This window comes from Salvelinus namaycush, chromosome 6 (assembly GCF_016432855.1).
Source record: "Salvelinus namaycush isolate Seneca chromosome 6, SaNama_1.0, whole genome shotgun sequence".
NCBI lineage: Eukaryota > Metazoa > Chordata > Actinopteri > Salmoniformes > Salmonidae > Salvelinus > Salvelinus namaycush.
Genome location: NC_052312.1, coordinates 48,724,486 through 48,741,470, shown reverse-complemented (window position 1 = coordinate 48,741,470; position 16,985 = coordinate 48,724,486). Strand labels below are relative to the sequence as shown.

At 46.5% G+C, this 16,985-nt stretch overlaps 1 protein-coding gene across 1 annotated transcript in view; it reads right to left on the bottom strand.

Moving 5' to 3' along the window:
- Positions 1-1,617: 1,617 nt before the first annotated feature.
- Positions 1,618-16,985, bottom strand: part of LOC120049167 — a 162,945-nt gene continuing 147,577 nt past the window's right edge. Inside the window, exon 12 of the mRNA XM_038995395.1 lies at positions 1,618-3,861. Coding sequence (XP_038851323.1) covers positions 1,618-3,861 — 2,244 coding nt within the window. The remainder of the gene's footprint in view (positions 3,862-16,985) is intronic.

The window sequence follows — 16,985 nt, the reverse complement described above, 5'->3', positions numbered from 1 at the left end:
ATGTAACCTGCCTAAATGACTACCGACCTGTAGCACTCACATCTGTAGATATTAAGTGCTTTGAAAGGCTGGTGATGGCTCACATCAACAACATTATCCCAGAAACCCTAGACCCACTCCAATTTGCATACCGCCCCAACAGATCCACAGATGATGCGATCTCTATTGCATTCCACACTGCCCTTTCCCACTAGCTAAGGGCCCTGGAACTAAACACTTCCCTCTGCAACTGGATCCTGGACTTAATGACGGGCCGCCCGCAGGTGGTAAGGGTAGGGATCAAAACTTATGCCACGCTGATTCACAACACAGGGGCCCCTCAGGAGTGCGTTCTCAGTCCCCTCCTGTACTCTATGTTTACCCACAACTGCATGGCCAAGCACGACTCCAATACCATCATTAAGTTTGCTGATGACACAACAGTGGTAGGCCTGATCACAGACAACAATGAGACAGCCTTTAGGGAGGAGGTCAGAGACCTGGCCGTATGGTGCCAGGACAACAACCTCACTCTCAACATGATCAAAATAAAGGAGATGATTGTGGACTACAGGAAAAGGAGGTCCGAGCACGCTCCCATTCTCATCGACGGGGCTGTAGTGGAGCACGTTGAGAGCTTCAAGTTCCTTGGTGTCCACATCACCAACAAACTATCATGGTCCAAACACACCAAGACAGTCGTGAAGAGGGCCCGACAAAGCCTATTCCCCCTCAGGAGACTGAAAAGATTTGGCAAGGGTCCTCAGATCCTCAAAATGTTATATTGAGAGCATCCTGACTGGTTGCATCACCGCCTGGTATGGCAACTGCTCGGACTCTGACTGCAAGGCACTACAGAGGGTAGTGCGTACGGCCCAGTACATCACCGGGGCCAAGCTTCCTGCCATCCAGGACCTCTATAGCAGGCGGTGTCAGAGGAAGGCCCTAAAAATTTCCAAAGACTCCAGCCACCCTACTCAAAGACTGTTCTCTCTGCTACCGCACGGCAAGCGGTACCGGAGCGCCAAGTCTAGGCTTCTTAATAGCTTCTACCCCCAAGCCATAAGACTCCTGAACAGCTAATCTAATGGCTACCCAGACTATTTGCATTGTCCGTCCCCCACCACATTTCTAAGCTGCTGCTACTCTCAGTTTTTTATCTATGCATAGTCACTTTACCTCTACCTACATGTACATATTACCTCAATTACCTCGACTAACCTGTGCCCCCGCACATTGACTCTGTACTGGTACCCCATGTATACAGCCTCGCCACTGTTATTTTATTGTTGCTCTTTAATTATTTGTTATTTTGTTCTTTTTCTATTTTGTTCTTTTTTATTTATTTATTTTTACTTCAGTTTTTTTAATAAATACCTTAACACTTATTTTTCATAAAACTGCATTGTTGGTTAAGGGCTTGTTAGTAAGCATTTCACTGTAAGGTCTACACCTGTTGTATTCGGTGCATTTGACAAATATGACTTAATTTGATTTGCAAGCTTATTCTAGATCTGTACCTAGAGGTAACATCCCCCCAGAGCGAATTTATCCTGATGGCACACGGACTGATGTGTCCTAACAATCCTAACAAAGCCCCTCTAGAGCAGTCAAGATTGATCAAACTGCAGTGTGTGGTCATGTCTGGCCACGACTCTTTTCCCCTTGCAACCACACTGAGAGGCTGTTGTAGTGACCTGCTGAGGGGTGTTGGAGGGACCTGCTGAGGGGCTGTTGTAGGGGCCTGCTGAAGGGCTGTGGTAGGGGCCTGCTGAGGGGCTGTTGGAGGGACCTGCTGAGAGGCTGTTGGAGGGACCTGCTGAGGGACTGTTGGATCGAGGGACCTGCTGAGAGGCTGTTGTAGGGACCTGCTGAGGGGCTGTTGGAGGGAAAAATCTGCTGAGGGACGATTGTAGGGACCTGCTGAGGGGCTGTTGGAGGGAGGTACATGCTGAGGGGCTGTTGGAGGAGGGACCTGCTGAGGGGCAGTTGTAGGGACCTGCTGAGGGGCGGTTGTAGGGACCTGTTGAGGGGCTGTTGTAGGGGCCTGCTGAGGGGCTGTTGGAGGGACCTGCTGAGGGGCTGTTGGATCGAGGGACCTGCTGAGGGGCTGTTGGATCGAGGGACCTGCTGAGAGGCTGTTGTAGGGACCTGCTGAGGGGCTGTTGTGGGAGGGACCTGCTGAGGGGCCGTTGTAGGGACCTGCTGAGGGGCTGTTGTAGGGACCTGCTGAGGGGCCGTTGTAGGGACCTGTTGAGGAGCGGTTGTAGGGACCTGCTGAGGGGCTGTTGTAGGGACCTGCTGAGGGGCTGTTGTAGGGACCTGCTGAGGGGCTGTTGTAGGGACCTGTTGAGGAGCGGTTGTAGGGACCTGTTGAGGAGCGGTTGTAGGGACCTGTTGAGGAGCGGTTGTAGGGACCTGTTGAGGGGCCGTTGTAGGGACCTGTTGAGGAGCGGTTGTAGGGACCTGCTGAGGGGCCGTTGTAGGGACCTGCTGAGGGGCTGTTGTAGGGACCTGTTGAGGAGCGGTTGTAGGGACCTGCTGAGGGGCTGTTGGAGGGACCTGCTGAGGGGCTGTTGGATCGAGGGACCTGCTGAGGGGCCGTGGTATGGAAGGACCTGCTGAGGGGCTGTTGTAGGGACCTGCTGAGGGGCGGTTGTAGGGACCTGCTGAGGGGCTGTTGGAGGGACCTGCTGAGGGGCTGTTGGATCGAGGGACCTGTTGAGGGGCCGTTATAGGGAAGAACCTGCTGAGGGGCTGTTGTAGGGAGTGACCTGCTGAGGGGCTGTTGTAGGGACCTGCTGAGGGGCTGTTGTAGGGGCCTGCTGAGGGGCTGTTGTAGGGGCCTGCTGAGGGGCTGCTGTAGGGACCTGCTGAGGGGCGGTTGTAGGGACCTGCTGAGGGGCCGTTGTAGGGGCCTGCTGAGGGGCTGTTGGAGGGACCTGCTGAGGGGCTGTTGGATCGAGGGACCTGCTGAGGGGCCGTGGTATGGAAGGACCTGCTGAGGGGCTGTTGTAGGGGGGGACCTGCTGAGGGGCCGTTGTAGGGACCTGCTGAGGGGCCGTTGTAGGGACCTGCTGAGGGGCTGTTGTACGGGCCTGCTGAGGGGCTGTTGGAGGGACCTGCTGAGGGGCGGTTGTAGGGACCTGCTGAGGGGCTGTTGGAGGGACCTGCTGAGGGGCTGTTGGATCGAGGGACCTGTTGAGGGGCCGTTATAGGGAAGAACCTGCTGAGGGGCTGTTGTAGGGAGTGACCTGCTGAGGGGCTGTTGTAGGGACCTGCTGAGGGGCTGTTGTAGGGGCCTGCTGAGGGGCTGTTGTAGGGGCCTGCTGAGGGGCTGCTGTAGGGACCTGCTGAGGGGCGGTTGTAGGGACCTGCAGAGGGGCCGTTGTAGGGGCCTGCTGAGGGGCTGTTGGAGGGACCTGCTGAGGGGCTGTTGGATCGAGGGACCTGCTGAGGGGCCATTGTAGGGAGGGACCTGCTGAGGGGCCGTTGTAGGGACCTGCTTAGGGGCTTTTGTAGGGGCCTGCTGAGGGGCTGTTGTAGGGGCCTGCTGAGGGGCGGTTGAAGAGACCTGCTGAGGGGCCGTTGTAGGGAAGGACCTGCTGAGGGACGATTGTAGGGACCTGCTGAGGGGCTGTTGGAGGGAGGGACCTGCTGAGGGACGATTGTAGGGACCTGCTGAGGGGCCGTTGTAGGGACCTGCTTAGGGGCTGTTGTAGGGGCCTGCTGATGGGCTGTTGTAGGGAGGTAACTGCTGAGGGGCTGTTGTAGGGACCTGCTGAGGGGCTGTTGGAGGGAGGTAACTGCTGAGGGGCTGTTGTAGGGAGGGACCTGCTGAGGGGCTGTTGGAGGGGCCTGCTGAGGGGCTGTTGGAGGGACCTGCTGAGGGGATGTTGGATGGAGGGACCTGCTAAGGGGCTGTTGGATGGAGGGACCTGCTGAGGGACTGTTGGAGGGACCTACTGAGGGACTGTTGGAGGGACCTATCGAGGGACTGTTGGAGGGACCTACTGAGGGACTGTTGGAGGGACCTGCTGAGGGGCCGTTGGAGGGAGGGACCTACTGAGGGACTGTTGGAGGGACCTGCTGAGGGACTGTTGGAGGGACCTACCGAGGGACTGTTGGAGGGACCTACTGAGGGACTGTTGGAGGGACCTGCTGAGGGGCCGTTGGAGGGAGGGACCTGCTGAGGGGCCGTTGGAGGGAGGGACCTGCTGAGGGACTTTTGGAGGGACCTACTGAGAGGCTGTTGGAGGGACCTACTTAGGGGCTAAGGGGCCATCAGGGACAGGATCTCAGTGACGGGAAACTAAGGGGACCGGAATGGCAACTCCAATCGAAACACACACATACAATTCTAATTGTAGACCGGGGCTACACACACACAAATACACACACACACACACACACACACACACACACACACACACACACACACACACACACACACACACACACACACACACACACACACACACACACACACACACACACACACACACACACACACACACACACAGGATAAAATTGCAGATCAGTCCCAACACACACACCCTGAGCTCATTACAAATCTCCCCTCTGTGCTGACGAACAGTTGACAACTTAGCACCCTCGAATCGTTTTCACAGTTATCAAACTTCCTCACCCCTCTCCTCCACACATCAACTCTCAGTGGAGAGGATATGGATCTCTGAAGCTTGTCTGCTGCAATAGAAAGAGGTCAGTACTCCATCTTATCAAGGCGCCTCCCGACCAACTCCTATCTTAGCTGTAATTGTTCCCACTAGCTATCTGTCCTAGCAGCAAGCAGCTACGCTCTGTAACCTTTGAGAGACGAGTCGGGAACTTTTTTAATAGGAAAGTGAGTTAGTCTCCCGTTCTCCCCTTAAAGCCAAGGGGTCTGTCATCACTAATATCTCCTTCAATCACACAGATGGCTATCTGTCTCCCGGGGCCTCTTTTCCACTCTCCCAGTCTTTGTAATAAACATCACGCATCAGTCAGGAGCTGTGAATTACAGCCGCCTGTGTGGGGCCTTATGCCTTATGTGTAAACCTCAGTCAGAGATCCACTCACTCCTGGCTGGCATCACACCTTTAAATACAATATTATCTCAGATGGATGGAGGTAGGATAACCAAAGGGAGTTTGGGGGATGGGGACGGGGGTTCCTGTGCTTTTGGTTTGGGGGATCAAAGTTTTATTGGTGGTGGTTGAGGTGAGTTTACCACTTTACTATGTGCTAAACTTAGAGCTCCTGGAACTGTGCTGAATAAATCCAGTCAATTATGGATTTAAATAAATAAATACCACAATAACAAGAACAGGACAAGGGAATGGGGCACTAACAGACATCATAGTACAGTGTGAGTTCAGTATCTACTGAAATCTGTTGGAGCTTTTGTTCTTTTTTGAATTTTACCTCAGAGTGTGTGCCGACTTGGAGGACAATGGACAATGGAGTGACCCCAAAGGGGAAGTCAGACCAACGGCCAGCAGAGCACCAGAGTTCTGTAGTCTACAACAATAAAACAATGCAGCTCTGCAGTGACAACAGAGAGATAGAGCAAAGCATCTGTTAGCAAAGCACTGCTACTGTAACGCTCGTCTGAAGAAGTGGACCAAGGTGCAGCGTGGTAAGTGTTCATGATTGTTTAATTACTCAGAACACCAAACAAAAACAACAAAAAGAATAACGAACGTCACGTTCTGCAGGCTTCACAGAGCTAACAAAAAACAAGATCCCACAACATAGGTGGGAAAACAGGCTACCTAAGTATGATTCCCAATCAGAGGCAACGATAGACAGCTGCCTCTGATTGGGAACCACAGTCAGCCAACCACAAAGAAATACAAAACATAGAATGCCCGCCCCACATCACACCCTGACCAAACTAAATAGAGAAATAAAACGTCTCTCTAAGGTCAGGGCGTGACAGCTACACTATATAATATTGGTCCTATATAATAATTAAAGTTATTTGACCATTTGACCCATGTTGGAATCAACCCCATAACTCTAATTTTACAAGCACCATGTTCTAACCAACTGAACTATTGGAACCACAATAAATATGAGTCCACCAGGAAGTGGTCATAGATCATGTGTGCTCTACTCAAATACCCAGAGGGTACAGCAACAGAGACCACAACCTCAATGACCCGGGGTGTCCTGTACAAGACTGTATCTCCACCTGGGTGGTTTCACAGTAAAAGGGTGAGATTGAGAGATCAACAGGAAAGAATGCTGAGGATTTATGCATGTCAAGTATCTCCTGTCAGGAGAAAAAAGGGATGAAATTACAGGCAGGGTTCCATAATAAAGAGAGGAGGGTGTGTAAATTAGCCTTCTGTGGCATAATGAACGAGTTACGACCAGTATCTCTCCCATCAGTTAAATAAAGGTTAAGTCAAATTTAAAAAATACAAATCTCTCCCATCATATCCCCAACAGTGGCCTGAAGGGAGGAGAGACTGTGACAATCCTGGAGATAGTGGAGTTCATTATGGCTACCCTTGGGGCTTCTGCAGGGGGGGGATTCTGTTTTCCTTTACTGAGGTGTCTTGTCTGTCTGCCAGCTGAGTGCTGACTGAGTTCTGACATCAAATCACCTTGGATAAACAAACAAGATAATTAACTTTAGTGATATGTCTCACTACTTCCAGATACTCCCTGGTGCACACACACACAAACACACACACACACACACACACACACACACACACACACACACACACACACACACACACACACACACACACACACACACACACACACACACACACACACACACACACACACACACACACACACACACACACACACACACACACACACACACACACACACACACACACACACACACACAGAGCCTAGTGTGTTTGTCTGAACTCTTCAAATACTATTTTTGCTCACAACAACATAACTTAGAAAAGAACCTCTCCAAAAACTGCTCAAATAAAATGTCCATACCCCATAGATATAAGGATGAGAGGGATGGATGGACAGAGAGAGTGAGATAGAGAGTGAGAGAGAGAAAGAGAAAGAGAGAGAGGTAGACAGCATGTCCTTTCTCTCAACCTCACCCCACCCAGAGGCAGCTATTCCTGTTCATCTCTTAGAGAATTCCCCCTCCCCTTCCCATCCCCTCCCCATCCCTTCCCCGGGACACAGTCAGTGGATGGACTCATTCCTCTAGAACAGTCTATTGACAGTGTGAGGTGGGGATCAACAATCTATGCGAGCCCACTCCTACCATCACCTGTCATTACCTGACCCAGGTAATTCACTGGGACTATCTGTACGTCCCTCAGGGTTGTTTTTAGTTGGCTAAGCGACTGCCCCCCCCCCCCTAAAATATCACTGAGTACCCCTGAGGGTGGGACTCCCTGACCTTTGACCTAGGGGTCCTCTGGTTAATTACTCCACACCTCTCCAGAATTCTGGAATGTTCTGTGCCAAGGGCCAGAACATTGGGAAGGGGGAAACTGTCAAGACTGTTTCCTGAACTCTTATCAGGGAAGAGGTGAGCTACTGCTCAAGTTAAAGTTACGGGCCTGTCGTGCGAACCTAGTGTGTACTGCACAAAGTGGGTAAATTACTTAACGTGTTCAATACCATGGGAGGGGTTGAACCCGGGATTTAGCAAATGAGAGATAGGAAATAAGAGATGGATTCAGGGTCCCTGGGGAGACGGACACTAGCTTGGAGTATGTTGACAGTAGAGGAATCATCCTCTTCAGCCCAGTGGTATGTATGCAGGCTGGCTGACACTATAGTTGCCCCCCAAATGGCAACCTATTCCCTATACTGTGCACTACTTTTGAACAGGGCCCATTAAGGGCTCTGGTCAAAAGTAGTGCACTATGTAGGGAACAGGGTGCCATTTGGGACACACTCCATCTTCCTGACAGGAATAGTGCTCTTTCCCCAGAGGAATGCTACCTCATTCCCATTCCCAATAATGTGATGGTATATGTTCTGATGAAGGGGAGAGGGGACAGCCAAGCGGTAGGATGATCTATATACTGGTCCTGTGACCTGCAGCGTTTATTGGTTTCTCAAGGACATAATGACAGCCAACGACATACATTACATTTCATTACTGTAGCGCCCTCGTCTGATCCAGTAGAATCATCCTTCATCTTCCTCTGCGTCATCCCTGGAGCCAATAGGGGCTTCCTGTGTCGTCTATGTCATTGTCACTCTCCACACGCCCTGAATGGTAGAGGAATCAACTCAGAGCCACCTTGACACAGAATTCACCATGATTGATGATGATTGCTTTTCATCAAAAGTCGTGTAAACCTAGATTTTCTTCCATCTACCCTAGTGACAATATTACCCACAATGTGACACTGTACATTTGCGTTTCATGACACGTCCAGTCCTCCATGCTAATGAGTTAATTATGCTGAAGACATGGCACGATTCATTGGCCTATTTAAGTCATATAAGGTAGAAGTGGGCCAGGTTTGCCGGGGATAAGAAGTCCATTGTGTGTGTTGGATGAAGGAGTATAAAATAGGGGAAGGCGTTTGAAAGTGAAAACAGATGTGTGTGGTGCCAGTGCTCACTCTAAGGGTTTGCTGGCCTGTATAGCCAGGCCAGTGATGTTTTAAGGAGCATGTGGTTTTGAAACAAGTCTGTTTGGTGCAATTAAGAAATGAATAAAACTGGAAGTTTTCTAAAGTAATTTCGTTGTGTTCTTTCCTTCCTGAGCAACTGAAAAAGGGGATGGATGTTGGAAACGAAAATCCATCAAGGACTATCTGCTGCTCTGACACAGCACTCATTTGAGGAAGGGAACGTCAAAACATGACATCCTGAATTCACATCACACTAACAAAAGATGGGCCCGCCGACAAATTCACCCCTCGCATGACCTGCATGATAATAGTGGGCTTACAAAAACATTATCCCAAAATATCTTCCATTGGAAGAGAGGAACAAGGTTTGCTCTATCCAAAACTGTTCTGCCAGAATACAAGTTCTACTGTGTACTAAGTGGACCAAGTTAATGGGCACAAAACCTTTTTTGTCCCAGTAAATGATTACAAAATGCCCCTGCTCTGGCAACAGAAAAGGGAGGTTATTTGGAGGGCAAGGTGCACGGTGCACTCAGTAGTCCCAACTCAATTCCCTCCCTCCAGCTTGTTCACTCAGTAGTCCCAACTCAATTCCCTCCCTCCAGCTTGAACATGTTCAACTGTGACAGATCAAATTGTTCCAGGTGTGTCATTGAATTGGGGGCAGTTTTTCTACTCAAAGCAGTGCAGAGAGCTGTGAACGGGAGGTGTGATTGCATACAGGCTGTGTAATGCCTTAAAGGACTGGATAGAGGGGTTCTATAAAGGCGCTGTGCCCTCTTTCACCCCAACTATCATGTTTTATTGACAGGTGTCTGGTCACCTGATCACTCCTACACATGTTCTGTAAACGCCATATTGGAACAGACCAGATGGCTAAAAGAGAATGAAGAAACAGATGCTTTCTACAGACAAGTCACATTCAGAGGACTTGAAAAGTTTAAACACATTATTGAATATGATGTGGTCATTTAGCGATTTACAGTTGATTCAGTATTGGGGAATCAAATCCCCAACTCGGGTCATTCCAGTACCATGCTTCGTCGGAGGCATCAGATCCACGTAAAGTATACTATCATTCATAGTTCTCCACATGTCTTGTGTTCACAGATGACTGTTTTACACAATGTTCTGATAACCCGTCCTGTTTTATGCTTCTCTCCGTCTCGAAGTACAGTATCTATGGTGGAACTGGAGTCCAATCTGACCAATGAATCTCTTTGACCCACAGCTTCTTCTTCACCTTTTGAGGTTTCCAGTGGAAATCCTAACAAACGGCATGTCTTATGGAGTGCTGCTTCTCTCCGGGGCTCGTCAGCTGAAACCTGAGGAATAAAGGGGCAGCACCCCATATGGAAAGACTTAGGTGAGCGGTAAACTACTTTTTTACGGAACTTATGTGAAACACCTGTATGTCTATGCACGGACATCAGCCACACAAATCAAAACCCTGAACACAAAACTGAGGGGCAGAACGCACAAATCAAGCACTCATCATCACACAATAAAGCCCTGAACACACAATTGGGGGTGGAATGCACAAATCAAGCACTCATCATCACACAATAAAGCCCTGAACACACAATTGGGGGTGGAATGCACAAATCAAGCATTCATCATCACACAATAAAGCCCTGAACACACAATTGGGGGTGGAATGCACAAATCAAGCACTCATCATCACACAATAAAGCCCTGAACACAAGTATGAAGAGCTGAACACACAAATCAAGCCGTAAACACACAAACTAAAGCTACAAAAATACAAATCAACATGATTGAAAACTGAAGAATGCAGAGCTGAGAACACACAACTGAGAACTGAACACATAAATCAAGCACCAAACACACAACTGAGAACTGAACACATAAATCAAGCACCAAACAGACAACTGAGAACTCAACACGTCATCAAGAGCTACTGTAGCAACACAACTGAGAACTCAACACGTCATCAAGAGCTACTGTAGCAACACAACTGAGAACTCAACACGTCATCAAGAGCTACTGTAGCAACACAACTGAGAACTCAACACGTCATCAAGAGCTACTGTAGCAACACAATTGAGAACTCAACACGTCATCAAGAGCTACTGTAGCAACACAACTGAGAACTCAACACGTCATCAAGAGCTACTGTAGCAACACAACTGAGAACTCAACACGTCATCAAGAGCTACTGTAGCAACACAACTGAGAACTCAACACATCATCAAGAGCTACTGTAGCAACACAATTGAGAACTCAACACGTCATCAAGAGCTACTGTAGCAACACAACTGAGAACTCAACACGTCATCAAGAGCTACTGTAGCAACACAACTGAGAACTCAACACGTCATCAAGAGCTACTGTAGCAACACAACTGAGAACTCAACACGTCATCAAGAGCTACTGTAGCAACACAATTGAGAACTCAACACGTCATCAAGAGCTACTGTAGCAACACAACTGAGAACTCAACACGTCATCAAGAGCTACTGTAGCAACACAACTGAGAACTCAACACGTCATCAAGAGCTACTGTAGCAACACAACTGAGAACTCAACACGTCATCAAGAGCTACTGTAGCAACACAACTGAGAACTCAACACGTCATCAAGAGCTACTGTAGCGACACAATTGAGAACTCAACACGTCATCAAGAGCTACTGTAGCAACACAACTGAGAACTCAACACGTCATCAAGAGCTACTGTAGCGACACAATTGAGAACTCAACACGTCATCAAGAGCTACTGTAGCAACACAACTGAGAACTCAACACGTCATCAAGAGCTACTGTAGCGACACAATTGAGAACTCAACACGTCATCAAGAGCTACTGTAGCAACACAACTGAGAACTCAACACGTCATCAAGAGCTACTGTAGCGACACAATTGAGAACTCAACACGTCATCAAGAGCTACTGTAGCAACACAACTGAGAACTCAACACGTCATCAAGAGCTACTGTAGCAACACAATTGAGAACTCAACACGTCATCAAGAGCTACTGTAGCAACACAACTGAGAACTCAACACGTCATCAAGAGCTACTGTAGCAACACAACTGAGAACTCAACACGTCATCAAGAGCTACTGTAGCAACACAACTGAGAACTCAACACGTCATCAAGAGCTACTGTAGCAACACAACTGAGAACTCAACACGTCATCAAGAGCTACTGTAGCAACACAACTGAGAACTCAACACGTCATCAAGAGCTACTGTAGCAACACAATTGAGAACTCAACACGTCATCAAGAGCTACTGTAGCAACACAACTGAGAACTGAACACAACTTCAAGCTCTAAAAACACAACATAGGCCTAAATCCTGAACACAGTTGAAAACTATACCAGATACAAACCAAGGCCCGAAAACACATCCAAGATCGAGGAACCTAACCCACAATCAAGCAGCAGGAAAAACCTTCTGAGGCTTCTCGCATCATTTCACCTCTGTGTTTATTCACAGGTTTTTTCCTGTCTCGTTTGATTGTGTTATAAATCATTTCGTGTGAGTCAGGGGCTTCAGCCTGTATTTTTACAGGGCAGTGTTTGATTGAAGTCATTAAGCCAAATCTGTTCTACACTATCAAACCAGGGGGAGAAGGCAAGGATCGGGTCTCGCATTGCATCTCGGCTAATCCTTGGCCTATGCAACCAAAACTTTTCTCTTCTAAACTTAACTGTCATTTAGAATCCGTTAACATTGCCTCCAGGGCATGTAGGGTGAAGTTAAAACATTGCCCTCACACGCTTCTAGGCCTATTTAAATGCTTAAATAGCATGCTGTTTTAGAAATCAAATCAAATGGTAGAAAATGCTTCGTGATTTACATTCAGTTAATGAAACCTAATTAAAGTCGAAGAGAGTGTGACCAATTTCAATTTCGTCCAGTATAATAAAAACAATTATTGCGAAATCTCAAGTGGTGATCTTCAATTTCCGAAATGTAGAGAAGACTCAGCTGCTGGCAAATACAATGTGAAAGGAAATGAAACACAAACGTCCCTCACCCCAGGTTCCGGAAGGTGATTACATTACCATTGCGTCCTTCACCCTGCATGCCCCGTGTGTGTGTGTGTGTGTGTGTGTGTGTGTGTGTGTGTGTGTGTGTGTGTGTGTGTGTGTGTGTGTGTGTGTGTGTGTGTGTGTGTGTGTGTGTGTGTGTGTGTGTGTGTGTGTGTGTGTGTGTGTGTGTGTGTACGTCCGTGGGTGTGTTTGTGGAGATATGAGTGGGGAGGCAGTCAGTGAGTTGCTGGTGATAGCAGTTGTCATAGCCAGCGTCTAAACTTGCAGCGCTCACTTTCCACTTCCAGTCCCAGGAGAATGTTTGACCAGAGTGCAGTCACAGCAGTGTTCCTTTAAACCAGACAGTCATCTGACCTTATGAGCACACTTCATACAATTCTGACACGTGTCATGGAAGGAGCATTCTAGTGGTCAGTGGAGTCTACTCAGAGAAGGAAGGGGAGGACCATCCTCCAGTGAATTTCAGAAAAATTTAATTGGTGAAACATTAAACAAGGTAGCATTTTTAGAAACAACTACACTAAATATATTCACACAAAATGGTTGAATCAACGTTGTTTCCACGTAATTTCAAATCAAAATAAATGTTGTATCAACGTGGAAAACTGATTGTATTTGCAAAAAGCAATGAACGTAAGGGCATTTTGTCATTATCCAAACTCTTAACCTAAATCCAATGACATGGTGATTTTTTTTTTACATTTCATGTTAAATTCACGTTAGTTGACAACTCAACCAAATGTAAATCAAAACTAGACGTTGAACTGACGTCTGTGCCCAGTGGGATGAATAAGTGAAGTGAATTCGGCCATGAATCAGAGGAAAGTTCCAACCAAAGCAAGTTCTGACACCTGTCATTTCTTGTAGAAATTATTAACCTTAACCTCATCATCATTAACCTCTTCAGAATGACACTTCCCCAGAAAATGATTCAGGTGCTACCGCTGCATACTTGCCTCATCATTCTGAACGGTGGTCAATGAGAAAAATACAATGCTCTGTTTTATAAAAAGGTTGACCAAAACGTTAGTTGAGGTATGAACTTTGTGAAAACGTTTTTTTCCTAATGTAAAAGGGGCATTTAAAAAACTAATTCAGATGGGAAAGAGCATACAGGAACCATTTTTGTGTGTATGTTAGCCAGGAGGTCAGTATATTGTAAGGTTATTATTAGTACTGTAGAGCAGTATCATCATGGGTTATCTGACTTTGAACTGTTTTGCTCTTTAAAACTCAATTCAGCACAAAATGTCAACTCAACAATGGCTCTTCCTGTCCTAGGTCAGAATGAGGCCTACAACGGACACACACATACTCTCTCTCTCTCTCTCACACACACACACACACACACACACACACACACACACACACACACACACACACACACACACACACACACACACACACACACACACACACACACACACACACACACACACACACACACACACACACACACACACACACAGGGAAGAGATGGTCAGTGGAGAGCTCATACATCAGGCTAAATGCAATGTGGAGCCAATGGCCAGAGACCTCAGTAAAGAGCTAACAGGAAAACAGCATGTATTCCTACCACTGGTGAGCTTTCAAAGAAAACAGTCCACAGTGGTGTTGCAGAGAAGAAGCCTGTAGTGAAGTACTTTTCAGTGCATAGATGACCCAGCTATATGCCTCATTCCCAGATGAATGGAAAAGATGGCAACCATCTGAAATTAGATGGTGTCTATTTTTCCTATTCCGTTGGGATTGAGGCATACTGTATACAGCGCCTTCAGAAAGTATTCACACCCCTTGACTTTTTCCACATTACACATTTCGTTTTGCTATAGCCTGTATTTAAAATTGACGACATTTAGATTTTGTTTATCACTGGCCTTAACACAATACCCCATAATGTCAAAGTGGAATTATGTTTTGGAGCTTTTTTGCAAGTTAATTAAAATTAAATGCTGAAATGTCTTGAGTCAATAACTATTCAACCCCTTTGTTATGGCAAGCCTAAATTATTTCAGGAGTAGAATCTTAACAAGGCAGATAAAAAGTTGCATGGACTCACTCTGTGTGCAATAACAATGCTTAACGTGATATTTGAATGACTACCTCATCTTTGGGGGCTCCCGAGTGGCGCAGCGGTCTAAGGCACTGCATCTCAGTGCTAGAGGCGTCACTACAGACACCCTGATTCAAATCCAGGCTGTATCACTACCGGCTGTGATTGGGAGTGCCATAGGGCGGTGCACAATTGGCCCAGCGTTGTCCGGGTTTGGCCGGTGTAGGCCTTCATTGTAAATAAGAATGTGCTCTTAACTGACTTAAATAAAGGTTAAATTTAAAAAAGACCCCACAAATACAGATAATTGTAAGGTCCCCCAGTCAAGCAGTGGATTTCAAAAAGAGACTCAACCACCAAGACCAGGGAGGTTTTCTAATGCCTATGGGTCAATGGGTAAAAAAAAAAAAAAAGCAGACATTGAATATCCCTTTATCCCTTTGAGCATGGTATTAATTACACTTTGGATGGTTCTATCAATACACCCAGTCACTACAAAGATACAGGCGTCCTAACTCAGTTGATGGACAGGAAGGAAACCACTCAGAGATTTCACCATGAGGCCAATGGTGACTTTAAAACAGTGACAGAGTTTAATGGCTGTGATAGGAGAACACTGAGGATGTATCAACAACAGTGTAGTTACTCCACAATACTAACCTAAATGACAGAGTGAAAAGAAGGAAACTTGTACAGAAGTAACATTTTCAAAAACATGCATCCTGTTTGCAACATGGCACTAAAGTAATACTATAAAAAACGTGGCAAAGCAATTCACTTTTTGTCCTGAATACAAAGTGTTATATTTGGGGCAAATCCAATACAACACATTACTCAGTACCACTCTCCATGAATGAATTTACCTTTCAGCAGGACAATAACCTAAAACACAATGCCAAATCTACACTGGAGTTGCTTACCAAGAAGACAGTGAATGTACCAAAATGGCTGAGTTAGTTTTGACTTACTGTAAATCTGCTTGAAAAATATATGGCAAGACCTGAAAATGGTTGTCCAGCAATGATCAACAACCAATTTGACACAGCTTGAAGAATTTTGAAAAGATAATGGGCAAATATAGCAAAAAAATTTGAAAAAATAATGGGCAAATATAGCACAATCCAGGTGTGGAAATCCTTTAGAGACTTACCCAGAAAGTAATAGCTGCCAAATGTATTGACTCAGGGGGTAGAATACTTATCTAATCAAGATATATTATATTTTTCATATTCTTTTATAAATGTTTTAAAAAAGTGTCAACTGACAGAGTATATTGTGTAGATTATTGACAAAAAATTACAATTGAATCCATTTTAATCCCACTTTGCAACAACAAAATGTGGATAAAGTCAAGGGGTGTGAAAACTTTCTGAAGGTGCTGTAGTTGGATCTTAACAAGACATGGTATGAACTATCAGTGACTATTCATACATGCAATGGCTTGGGACTGTTGTGAAAGCTTATACTAAAACAACAAACTGTGGAGCTACCCTGAGTAAGTCAAATAAATATACAGAATATCTAGGACTGCGGAAGTCTTCTCTCTTTTGTCCCTCAATATACAATATCAGGGGTTGACTGCATTCTGTGAGAATTGAATGTGGTGTGACTTCACAGATTTAGAATGGGGCTCCACGATGAACAGCTTTTACAGTTAGCCTAGTCACTAAGGCCCTAGTGTGCACAGAAAAAGCAATATGGTGTACTTTCAACAAGATTTCACAGTCAAAAACAGGGTAAGGGTTGTGACTAGAGGGAGTACAGCTTTGACCAGAAGTTACTTTCCGTAGCAGGTTAGTAGAGCATTTTAGCTAACCCTAACTCTTTTCCTAACTTTTACCTAAGTCTCCTAACCTCCCACGCTAACCATCCAAACCTGCTGCGTGAATTCTCCTAACATGCTTTGAAAAAGTAACTTCTGGTCGTGGTACTCCATCTAGTCAGATCCCAGAGTAAGGGTCATAGTGGTACTCCATCTAGTCAGATCCCAGAGTAAGGGTCATAGTGGTACCCCATCTAGTCAGTTCCCAGAGTAAGGGTCATAGTGGTACCCCATCTAGTCAGATCCCAGAGTAAGGGTCATAGTGGTATTCCATCTAGTCAGATCCCAGAGTAAGGGTCGTAGTGATACTCCATCTAGTCAGATCCCAGAGTAAGGGTCATAGTGGTACTTCATCTAGTCAGATCCCAGAGTAAGGGTCGTAGTGGTACTCCATCTAGTCAGATCCCAGAGTAAGGGTCGTAGTGGTACTCCATCTAGTCAGATCCCAGAGTAAGGGTCGTAGTGGTACTCCATCTAGTCAGATCCCAGAGTAAGGGTTGTAATGGTACTCTATCTAGT